This window comes from Salvelinus sp. IW2-2015, linkage group LG35, assembly GCF_002910315.2.
Source record: "Salvelinus sp. IW2-2015 linkage group LG35, ASM291031v2, whole genome shotgun sequence".
NCBI classification, from domain to species: domain Eukaryota; kingdom Metazoa; phylum Chordata; class Actinopteri; order Salmoniformes; family Salmonidae; genus Salvelinus; species Salvelinus sp. IW2-2015.
This window is the reverse complement of record NC_036874.1, coordinates 20,508,216-20,519,794: the sequence shown is the minus strand read 5'-3', so window position 1 is coordinate 20,519,794 and position 11,579 is coordinate 20,508,216. Positions and strand designations below refer to the sequence as shown.

General features: G+C 42.5%; 1 protein-coding gene and 1 long non-coding RNA gene across 5 annotated transcripts; both read right to left on the bottom strand.

Annotated features, from left to right (window-relative positions):
- Window positions 1-293: 293 nt before the first annotated feature.
- Window positions 294-3,040, bottom strand: LOC111958582 (uncharacterized). The gene is made up of 3 exons (XR_002876561.2): window positions 2,872-3,040; window positions 1,117-1,348; window positions 294-957 (listed from the first exon to the last, which is right to left on the bottom strand). It is a non-coding gene; the product is annotated as an uncharacterized lncRNA (long non-coding RNA).
- Window positions 3,041-4,146: 1,106 nt separating this feature from the next.
- Window positions 4,147-11,012, bottom strand: rcc1 (regulator of chromosome condensation 1). 4 transcript variants are annotated; one of them, XM_023980430.2, is made up of 10 exons: window positions 10,908-11,012; window positions 9,893-10,029; window positions 9,512-9,699; window positions 7,579-7,758; window positions 7,002-7,098; window positions 6,655-6,777; window positions 6,352-6,498; window positions 5,365-5,484; window positions 5,056-5,208; window positions 4,147-4,906 (listed from the first exon to the last, which is right to left on the bottom strand). In XM_023980430.2, exons 2-10 carry the CDS (start codon window positions 9,966-9,968, stop codon window positions 4,731-4,733), a joined length of 1,260 nt encoding a protein of 419 aa, XP_023836198.1. In that variant the 5' UTR covers window positions 9,969-10,029; window positions 10,908-11,012; the 3' UTR covers window positions 4,147-4,730. The 4 variants fall into 4 exon arrangements, with proteins under 4 accessions (XP_023836198.1, XP_023836197.1, XP_023836199.1 ...); XM_023980429.2 differs by having other exon boundaries at window positions 10,904-11,011; XM_023980431.2 differs by having other exon boundaries at window positions 9,893-9,982; window positions 10,904-11,009.
- Between the last annotated feature and the right edge of the window lie 567 nt (window positions 11,013-11,579).

Genomic DNA, 11,579 nt, shown 5'->3' with positions numbered 1-11,579 from the left:
CAATGGTCAGATTGGATTTACTGTACTCACTCCAACTCATGCTCTCAACCCTGTAAAAATCAACCAGACTTTTATCAAAACTAACCTGTGTCCATCCCCCTTTCCTCTAGATGAGTATGCTGGGCTATGGAACTCTAGAGCAGCACGTACAAAAACGTGCCACCCTGTTGTCAGCTATCCAAAGACTTTCAATGGCCACATTTTGTGGATGACCAAATGCAATACAGTTTTGTATAAACAATTAATTTTTTTATTGTAAGATTACAAAACTACTTTTTCATAGCATGTTGGTCTTCAATTTGTACTAACTCCTGTGATAAGTTAAACATCAAGACAAATACACGTAGAGCTTGAGATTTAAAGTGAATACATTTTTAATTATCTCTCTCATACAGGTGTCTCAACTAAAATATATATCTCAAACAAGATTAAAGAATGGGACAAAGTAAATATAAATCAGTGCTGGCGTCCGTAGCAGTTTATATGAGTTTGAGTGGGTTCCGTACTATACATGTTGACAGAATGGCTGCGAGACTGTTGCTGTACTCCCAGGTAAAGCCCTTGCTTCCAGAACCACTGAAGACCCCAATATTCAGTCAGGAAGCTTGAAGATGTGTTACCATCCAAGCCCATTTCACAGCATGCAGTGGCCTGCGTACTATACATGTTGACAGAATGGCTGCGAGACTGTTGCTGTACTCCCAGGTAAAGCCCTTGCTTCCAGAACCACTGAAGACCCCAATATTCAGTCAGGAAGCTTGAAGATGTGTTACCATCCAAGCCCATTTCACAGCATGCAGTGGCCTGCGTACTATACATGTTGACAGAATGGCTGCGAGACTGTTGCTGTACTCCCAGGTAAAGCCCTTGCTTCCAGAACCACTGAAGACCCCAATATTCAGTCAGGAAGCTTGAAGATGTGTTACCATCCAAGCCCATTTCACAGCATGCAGTGGCCTGATAAGGAGATGACAATAAATGCATTATGTACCTTTCATCACCAAAGCCATGTTCACTGTACATGAGGCTGAACAATTCAACCCTTTTGATAGTGTCATTGATATGGAAATTAACATACAAAGATTAAGTTCATGAGCTTTGACTGTAGTACTGTACCTCTGGGGTTCTGTGGTGAAAGACTGTTGTGCAAGGTATTGGGCAACAGCTTTCTTCCCGGGCCTGTATTCACAAAGCGTCTTCAGAGTAGGAACAGTGATCTAGGACCAGCTCCCCTTACATTAAAGGCAAAACTGATCCTAAAATCAGTACTCCTACTCTGAGATGCTTTGTGAATACGGGCCCTGATCAGTCTGTATGCTGCTTTCTAGTGATCCAACTCCCTCTTCATCTGAAATGCAACACCACCAAAAACACAAATAAGTCAATAACTTACTTAGATAACTAATGAAACACTAATGTAAATGTGCACAAGCCTACTCAGCCAAATTATACCAAAACCACAGCCTATTTGCAGTGAACTTGTGCATATTTTCAGTCACCAGTGCATCAAAAAACAGGCAGGGGAACGAAGAAGTTTGACCAAAGTCTTCACAACAGTATACTTAACAAAAATATAAACACAACATGTAAAGTGTTGGTCCCATGTTTCATGAGCTGAAATAAAAGATCCCAGAAATGTTCCATACACACGAAAAGCTTATTTCTCTAAAGTTTTGTGCACGATTTTACATCCACGTTAGTGAGAATTTTGCCTTTGCCAAGATAATCCATCCACCTGACAGGTGTGGCATATCAAGAAGCTGATCGTCTGAAATCAGCCACCCGGACAGCTGATGAAACTGGGTTTGCACAAAAAAAAATCTGTACGAACTGTCAGAAACCGTCTCAGGAAAGCTCAGCAGCGTGCTCATCATCTTCACTAGGGTCTTGACCGGACTGCATTTTGGCATCGTTACCGATTTAAGTAGGAAAATGCTCACCTTCGATGGCCACTGGCACGCTGGAGAGGTGTGCTCTTCATGGATGAATTCCGGATTTAACTGTACCGGGCAGATAGTGTGTATGGCTCGTGGCATTTTAAGATACCGTGACGAGATCCTGAGGCCCACTGCCGTGCCATTAATTCGCTCCCATCACATGTTTCAGCATGACAATGCATGGCCCCATGTCGCAAGGATTTGTACACAATTCCTGGAAGCTCAAAATGTCACAGTTCTTCCATGGCCTGCATACTCACCAGATATGTCACCCATTGAGCATGTTTGGAATGCTCTGGATCGACATGTACGACAGCGTGTTCCTGTTCCCGCCAATATCCAGCAACTTCGCACAGCCATTAAAGAGGAGTGGGACCACATTCCACAATCAACAGCCTGATCAACTCTATGCGAAGGAGATGTGTCGCGCAGCATGAGGCAAATGGTGGTCACACAAGATACTGACTGGTTTTCTAATCCAACCCCCTAGATTTTTTAAAAGGTATCTGTGATAACAGATGCATGTCTGTATTCCCAGTCATGTGACATCCATAGATTAGGGCTTAATGAATTCATTTCAATTGACTGATTTTCTTATTAACTGTAACTCAGTAAAATCTTTGAAAATTGTGCATGTTGTGTTTATATTTTTGTTCAGTGTAGGTATTATAGCTAGCAAATATTATAATTTTCTTGCAACATTAGCCAACTTTCCCCCAGCAATTTCAATCTAGCTAGCGGCATTTTTTTAATCAACTTTATCAATCAGATGGATAGTTTAGCAAATATAGCTATTAGTTTTTCCATCGCATTTAAAGCTGCCTGATACAGCTTGCCAGTGAAGTAGGATGAATAAGTCAGAAGCCAGCTAGCAATTTCAATTTCAGGCCTTTTACCAACAAAAATCATGTACAAGTATAAAATAGACAATTACCTTCAAGCAGATCATGTTCGTTTTATATTATGACTTCAGGCCGAGGAGTAATAGCCACTTGTTTGTAGAACTAGCCTCTTCACCAGATGTTGTCCACATTCAGCTCGTTTTCACTTAATGAGCGTCACAGGCAAAATCACATGCTGCGGCATGCACTTGAGGGGGCGTTACTTACCTTCTCAGTTCTTTCTTTGGCAGCCAGGGCAATTTATCTTTTTATTGCCATCTACAATTGGTGTATAATCTATTTATATTGGCAAATTTAACTTGCAACATGGCCTTAATAAGGCAACAAAGTCAGATTGCAACGCTAACATGCTTGGTCAACGGCATACATAAAGGCCATGATAATTCTTTGAGGCAATATTGCCGAGCAACAGAACTCGCCAGCTTTGAGTCCTACAACCCGGAAATGAGTTACCTCTGGTTCGTTCAGCCATCCCTATGAGCAAAATGAATTGCGAAAGAATAGTGGAGGTGACGTTTTGATAACCATTTAAAGCGCTCTCGGACAAGGTGACTTTTATCAATATATTCGGCTGTATTTACTCTGATTCGAAAATGCTAATTAGCATAAAAGTAAACATCATGCAAAACCACAAATCTCTGAAAGCTCCTGCACGCCATCTCTAGCGGACACCTTTGCTAACAATTATTGTGTCAAATGTTTTATTTAACTAGGCAAGTAAGTTATTAAGAACACATTCTTATTTACAATGGCGGCCTACCCCGGACGACGCTGGGCCAATTGTGCGCCGCCCTATGGGACTCCCAATCACGGACAGTTGTGATACAGCCTGGAATCAAACCAGGGTCTGTAGTGACACCTCTAAGCACTGAGATGCAGCGCCTTAGACCGCTGCGTCACTCGGGAGCCAACTGTAACTCTGTAAAATCGTTGCATTTATAAGAGGTTCTTTAGCATTTCAAAGCTTTGAGAAAAATGGGAGCTACTAGGGCTTTTTAAGACAATCCCACATACTTCATGAGTCAGATGAACGCCATTACAAAAATACAACAATTCCCTTCTCACTAGCACAAAGGCGGCCTGTGGTTTTGATCTATGCCACAGAACAATCATTTGCAACTTCAAGTGATTTTAATTTACACTGTCTGCCTTATAGAAATATATGTTGACGGACTGATAAATGTGTGGCTGTCTTACTCAAGTCATCACTATGGCCATCTGTTATTGGGTCCTCAATGTATTACCAGCGACAATCCCTGGACAAAGTTTGCCATTGCAGTGTGCAAAAAAAATAAAAAATAATTCCAAACAGTAAAATTGTACTTTATTTCCGAGTTGGACCAGCAAATAATTGTGCAAGGGGGTACAGTGAACAGCTGTCTCAACTACATGGTTCAAGACACCTTAGGCCAGACTTTCAACTGAAAGGACCTTGCTGACAAGAAATACTAGTACTCATCTTACTGATGCCGTTGGGGGGGGGGGGTTATTGCTTGGAACAAAAATTGGAATCTTAAAAGGCTGTGACTCGGGATTTCATTAAAAGGCTCGTCCACTATTTTCCCCACACACATACTGGCATCCTAAAGATTGTCATAAAAAAATAACTAAGCAAACTAGATTTTTAAAAAGTGTTTCTCTTGCTTAATGATCATGATCTACTGAACCACATCCAAATACATCAGGGGATTTTTGCACTGAGTGTGAGATTGAGCCCTCTTTAACAGACTAGTCAGTCTCACCCCTGCCCCATCACGTTCCCTCCACGGCTTACCTGGCTCTGCACAGGAAGGCACATTCATCCACAAACCCCTCCCCCACGTGTAGGTATTTAACACAAATCCCTCTGGTGCAGACCAACAAGGTCAACCTTCCCCTGCCTGAGGATACATCAACTCTCCAGCTTGTCTTTGACCAGCAGGACTGTGTGCTGCCCGCCGCTGGCCACCATCAGTACTATGCGGTTCTCCAGCTGCTTGCCCGTCATCTCTACAGGGCTCCATTCGTCATTCTCCTCACCTGTGCCAAGCTGGAGGTTAGTGCCCATACCCCAGGCATACACAGACCCTGCAATAAATACACACATCAGTGGACCATATAGACACAATGGCCTTGGAGTCATTCCTATCACAATTACACACAATAAATGTAGACATGCACAACATCAGCAGATGACTATTTTTTATAAACCAGAAATACACTAGCTATGACCTCACCTTGTTTGGTGACAGCGTAGCTGACCGATGCCCCACATGCCACCACCTGGGCTACATCCAGTCCTTCCACAGGCGTGGGTTCGCTCTTCTCCTCTGCCCCCTGGCCCAGACCCAGACGCCCATACTCTGCCCGGCCCAGGCTGTACACCTTCCCTATAAGAGGACAGAGAAAGGAGACATCTCTGTATCCTGTATCTTCCCAATTTGTGCTGCACTATGCAGTTGACAGATTCTTGAACAGTCCAAGTTCTGACATAGTTGATCTGATCAAGAGCGTTTAAAATAAAATATGGGCCCCGAAGCACTTACCAGCAGAGTCGAGGCAAACTGTGTGGTGCTGTCCTCCTGAGAAGCCAATCCAGTTAATGGTGGAGTTTTTGAAGGTGGTAAGTTTTATTGGAACGAAGCATGTGTTGATGAGTTTGGTCCCTGAAAACATTAGTACAGAGGTCTATGGTCAATGGGTACTGTGTGACTCTCCAACACACCCAACTGCAATTCTAGAGCAGATCAGAGACTCAGTGTGCATAAATAACCAGGTTCCCAGCCAACCTTTCTATGCAAGTAAAGTACATGTCAGATAAAAAAAAATGTTGATGGAAATGCCTTTATGAGCATATATTGACAACCACCATAAAGTAAAAATGTTCATATTTCTTTATGCAGATTACAAAAATTTCTTTTTTTTCTTCTTTCCTTTAAATTTTACCCCCTATTCTCCACAATTTTCATGGTATCCAATTGCTAGTAATTACTGTCTCATCGCTACAACTCCCGTACGGGCTCGGGAGAGACGAAGGTCGAATGCCATGCGTCCTCCGAAACACAACCCAACCAAGCCGCACTGCTTCTTAACACAGCGCGCCTCCAACCAATGTGTCAGAGGAAACACCGTGCACCTGGCTCCCTTGGTTAGCGCACTGCGCCCGGCCCTCTACCGGAGTCGCTGGTGCGCGATGAGACAAGGATATCCTTACCGGCCAAACCCCCCCCTAACCCGGACGACGCTAGGCCAATTGTGCGTCGCCCCACGGACCTCCCGGTCGCGGCCAGCTGCGACAGAGCCTGGGCGTGAACCCAGAGTCTCTGGTGGCGCAGCTAGCGCTGTGATGCGATGCAGTGCCCTAGACCACTGCGCCACCCGGGAGGCCCCGTTTTCTCAATTTTCACATGAAAATCTGTTGCCAATTGGATGGAAACCTAGCTATAGTTGATGAATTAAGCTCAAATTGGAGGATAAACCAAGTTCTACAGTATTTCTAAAGGTTGTCGAATACATTTTTATCTTATGCTCACCAAGCTGATGGTAGTTTGACAGTCCAAATCCATAGACGTGGCCTTCTTTTGACACAGCAATGGTCATATAAGCCCCACAGAAGGCATCTGTGAAGTGAACTTTGCCCCTAGACTGGACCTTCACAATCTGAGGTATCAGCAAACGCACTATAATCATACAGAAACACATGTCCTGACTGTCACCCATAGCAGTCAAAACAGAGAATAGTGGTACAGATATCCATTCATCATATGAGTGCTCACACCCAAACTACAGCTGAATGAATACAGTGTCAGAGGTAAATGGTTTCAGTTGGTACATACACAGCCCTTTCCTGCCCCCTCGGTTGGCAAAGAGCTCTGGCACCCTTCCCAGCTGCCCCTGCTCTCCGCAGCCTGATGTGTAGAGGTCACCGCTTGCGGTCAGCATCACCAAGTGGTCATTACCTGGGGGTCAGAGGTCATGAATATGGTCTTATAACCAGGGCAGCATTGAGCAAGAAACGATATGGTAGAAAGCTCAGATGTAGGACAAACATGCCTCTGACCCGCAGAAGGAATCACGTCAGTTCTAATCATTATATTTTTATTGAACGTGGTCCAGACCTCTGGGCAAGCAGAACTTAAGCAGAGAAACCATAAAGGTTAGGGACAGAGCCCCCATTTCTCACCTGATGCTATTTTCATCACAGGCCCTTTCATGGGGACCTTGACAGGCACAGTAACCTTCTTCATAGGCTCTAGTAGACCAATGACTCCGCTGTTATCCTAATGCAAATGGGACAATGTGTGAAATGTGAGAATAGCAGGTTCTCTGAATTTGGTATATGATAGAGATGGCATATGCTGCTGCTACTGTTTATTATCTGTTACTTTATTCCTAGTTATACAGTGCATGTACATATCTACCTCGCACCCCTGCACATCGACTCAGTATAGGTACCCTGTGTATATATATCATTACTCATTGTGTATTTATTACACAATAATATTTATTGTATTAATTTCTATTATTTTTACATTTTCTTTCTCTGCATTGTTGAGAAAAGCCCATAAGTAAACATTTAACTGTTAGTCCACACCTGTTTACGAAGCATGTCACAAATAAAATTGTATTCCATTTGATTAGTTAAAGGCAGATGCAATGCAAGTCAATGGAAAGTCAATTTAAGATTATTTGAGTAACAGAATGGTGCATAAACAGTTTCCAGGGTGTTTGACAGCGGTTAAACCCTGTCCCCTACTCACCCTGAAAGAGCCCCAGATGTATACTGCACCGTCGTCTGTGAGTGCAGCTGTGTGACTGTCCCCAGCGGACACCTGAACCACCCTCTCGTCCAGGGACACCTTTCCTGGCACCATCTCAGAGCCCTCCTCTGTAGTCTCTCGACCCAGAGCACCCTCGTCATTGCAGCCAAACGTGTAGATCTACACCAGTGACAAGCATCTTGTTACTAAGCAAAGTCATATATGCTTAAGATACAGTTTCTCAGTCCCGGGTTAATCTTAGTCCAGGGTGTATATTCACAAAGTGTCTCCCAAGTAGGAGTGCTGATCTAGGATCAGTTTTGCCTTTTAAATAAGATCAGCACACTTACTATGAGCCAGTGTTCATTTTCACAGCTATTTTAGATTTAGCCATCAGGCGGTTTAGTAATTTCCTCTTTCGTAGTTTGTCACATTTCCCTCTACATTTTCACCCCATAAACAAATGTATATTTACCCCCAATAGTGTTCACATTAAGATAGGCCTATTTGGACAAGGCTACAATTCCCACATAGCTGGCAACATTGCTTGTAACAGATTGTAACAAAAGTCAGCCATTATTTATCATATAGGCTACAAAGCCTTGGCTACTAGTAAAAGAATTTGGGCCCATACAGCTCAGATCTTCTCCCCATCATAACCTCGTGATGTGGGTAAACAGTGATTCCCCCCCTTTTTTATTTATTATTATTTTTAAATGGGAGAACCTGAGCTTTCCAACAATTCCAAAATTATTAATTTACTCCTAATATTTCAACAAATAGCCTTAATATTTCCAATCAGATAAAAGCAAAAGCACTCGCATTTCCCTCACGCGAGAGCATCAGCAGATGAATAAACAGCGCACATGGTAATAGAGCTTCTGATGTGATCAAAGCAAAAATAGCCTATATGTAAGAGAGTAAACATTATTGGTTCTAGTTGAGGTTAGTTACAATTGAAGTGTCCTGGCTGCACATCAGTTCAAAAAAGAAGTGACTGGAGTGACCTAGTAGCTGTGTGTGTGTGGTAGAGCCAGACAGATCAGCTTAATCAACCACTGCAACTGAAAGACCACTGAGAGGATCGCATTATATTCCACAAAGGCATGTATGCTTATGATGGGACACAAACGGCTCAAAAGGAGCTTCATGTGAAATGATGTCAATTAGTATCACATGGAACTCTCGTCTCTTTACATTTGTCAACTAAAATGAAAAAACATTTAATCGTTATCGTTTTCTTCAGGGCATTTCAACTCATTATCGTCATTTGTTTGCGTCAGGAAAAAGTAAGAGACAAGTATTTTTCATAATTGTTGATGAAATAAAAGCTCTGAGCCAATACATGAATACAGGGCCTGAACTAAAAAGCATTTCCAATAGATATTCTCAATTGAGCATTTTTTTTCTCCCGCCTTATTTTAACCAGGTAGGCCAGTTGAGAACAAGTTCTCATTTACAACTGCGACCTGGCCAAGATAAAGCAAAGCAGTGCGACAAAAACAGAATTAAACATGGGAACAAACATACAGTCAATAACATCTGTATACAGTGTGTGCAAATGAAGTAAGGAGGTAAGGCAATAAATAGGCCAATAGTGGCAAAGTAATTACAGTTTAGCAATTGACACGAGTGATATGTGCAAATGAGGATGTGCAAGTAGAAATACTGGTGTGCAAAAGAGCAGAAAAACAAAAACAAATATGGGATGAGATGGGTAGTTGGTTGGATGGGTTATTTACAGAAGGGCTGTGTACAGCTGCAGCGATCGGTAACCCGCTCTGACAGCTGATGCTTAAAGTTAGTGAGGGAGATATAAGTCTCCAACTTCAGTGATTTAAAAAAAAAGACCAGTAGCATGGTTAATCTGGATTTATGAAATTGGATGCTGCATCTTGAGACAGTTGAAGTTGGATCTGCTGCCTTCACTCACATTTCCAGTGTCACTGAGACAGACTGTGTGCATGCCCCCCGCCGCCACCTGCACCACACCCTCAGGCAGGGTCACCAGGGCCGGCCTCTTCCTCTCCATGATGTCCTCTCCCAGACCCAGCTGTCCTACGTCCCCTTGGCCCAGCACTAGAACCAGACCCTTATCCTGCCCATGGCTGCTGTGGGAAACTGACACCAACAATATTATTTAATCCAAACTGTAGTATCTTTATGGAAATTGCGCAAATAACAAGCAGTGTTTTGATGATTCCATTTCAAAGGACTCATACTAGGGGAGTGTTCAAGTAGGCAGCTTGACAACGAGATTGAACATTAACAATAGACTTCATATTGGCTTAATGGACTCAAGTCAGTGGCTTACCTTTAACTTTCTTAGGATCCTTTACTTCCTCTGGTTTACGTTCCTTCGGTCTCTTCAGAGCCTTCTTTGCAGGCATGGCTACAACAGACCCTGCACAAAACACAACTCGTGTGAGAAGATTTGAGGGGGAAACAAGCCTGTAGGAACAGAAAATGAAGACTGCATTTAATATAGCAAATAATTGTTTTAGGATGGTTATTAGAGGAAGCACAATTCTAGATAACAGTACCAATAATATTGCTGCAGTAGGATATCAGCTACAAAGTCAAATGTGACCTATGGAAGAGGGCTGTGTGATTTTGGACTTGGAACAGATGTCAGGAATTGGCTATTATTCAGTCAACGGCTAGCCTAACCAATGCGGACAGCTGTTGCACAAGATGTACGTGCAGCGAGACTTGGACTAGAGTGGTATGCAACGTTACGACCGACAGGCGCAAACAATATAGCTACTTGTTCCTGGCTACAAACAACCATCCTGTTAACTTTAGCCATGTGGTTGATACACTTCCCAGGGACATGGTGATGGCTATAGCTAGTACTGCCATCAATTGTCGGTACATTTGTTAGACTGGTGTATATTGTTATAGTAAATACAGAACTTAGTCACCTTGGTCAGCTAGCTTGTTAGCTAGAACTAAGCTAATGTTAGCATACAAGCGGCTGTGGTTGCAATGACAACGTTAGCCAGCTAACGTTAGCTAGTTAAGTTAACAGTTGGCAATTGAGTTTGTTTAAACCAGAAAGTGTGCTAACGTGTTCGCTATTTTACCAACACAAAGCTGACGCTAACTAGCTACACTTTAAACGGGAAGGTTAGGCTAGCTAACATTGCCAAAATGAGTTGGCTAACGTTATCTGAAAGTTAGCTTGCTAGCTGATTCATTGGTACATGGATGAAAATATACCGCTAAACGAATCCAAATAACTAAACAGCTCGTGGTTATATTAAGATAACTCGTATATTCCGTTTTCACCAAGGGAAAAATATTAAATACCGACATAACTTACTTGCCTGTACCGTGGATCACTTTGGTAGCTGACAGAGATGTAGCCACACTGGTTCAGTGTGCGTGTTACGGTAGGCTATCCCAGTCGGCAACTGTTCTACACAGACCACGCGCCCTCAATTTTTAAAGAGACAGTGGCCGTGTTAGAAATCTGTCTTGCCAATTACTGCACACCGTATGTACTATTTAGAACGTACTGTTTAGTAAAAACGAAAACAGTCTTAACGTATGCATCAAATTCTATAGGTAGACTTGACAGAAATAGTAGCAAAAGGTAAATATTGAACTTGCACACATATCAACTAAAACAGTTTGACTTGCAGAATCGATTATGCTGCAATGGCTGTCAGTCTGATCAAGGCGTTAAAGCTGCACTATACAGAAATCGCAGCCGCCATTACCTGGTTGCTAAAATTCAAATAGTTCTAATACGTGTATGTGACAAAACAAGCACTTAAGTTTAGTTTTTGCATCTTTTACTTTGAGTTTTGTACATTTTACATTTACATTTTTACATTTAAGTCATTTAGCAGACGCTCTTATCCAGAGCGACTTACAAATTGGCGCATTCACCTTATGATATCCAGTGGAACAACCACTTTACAATAGTGCATCTAACTCTTTTAAGGGGGAGGGGGGTGTAAGAAGTATTACTTTATCCTATCCTAGGTATTCCT

Coding starts and splice junctions, on each gene's coding strand:
- rcc1 (XM_023980430.2), bottom strand. CDS start 9,968: ATGCCTGCAAAGAAGGCTCTGAAGAGACCGAAGGAACGTAAACCAGAG. Junction 6,499..6,654: donor AGGGGGCAGGAAAGGGCTGT/GTATGTACCAAC, acceptor GTATGATTATAG/TGCGTTTGCTGATACCTCAG. Junction 5,485..6,351: donor GTCAAACTACCATCAGCTTG/GTGAGCATAAGA, acceptor TAATGTTTTCAG/GGACCAAACTCATCAACACA.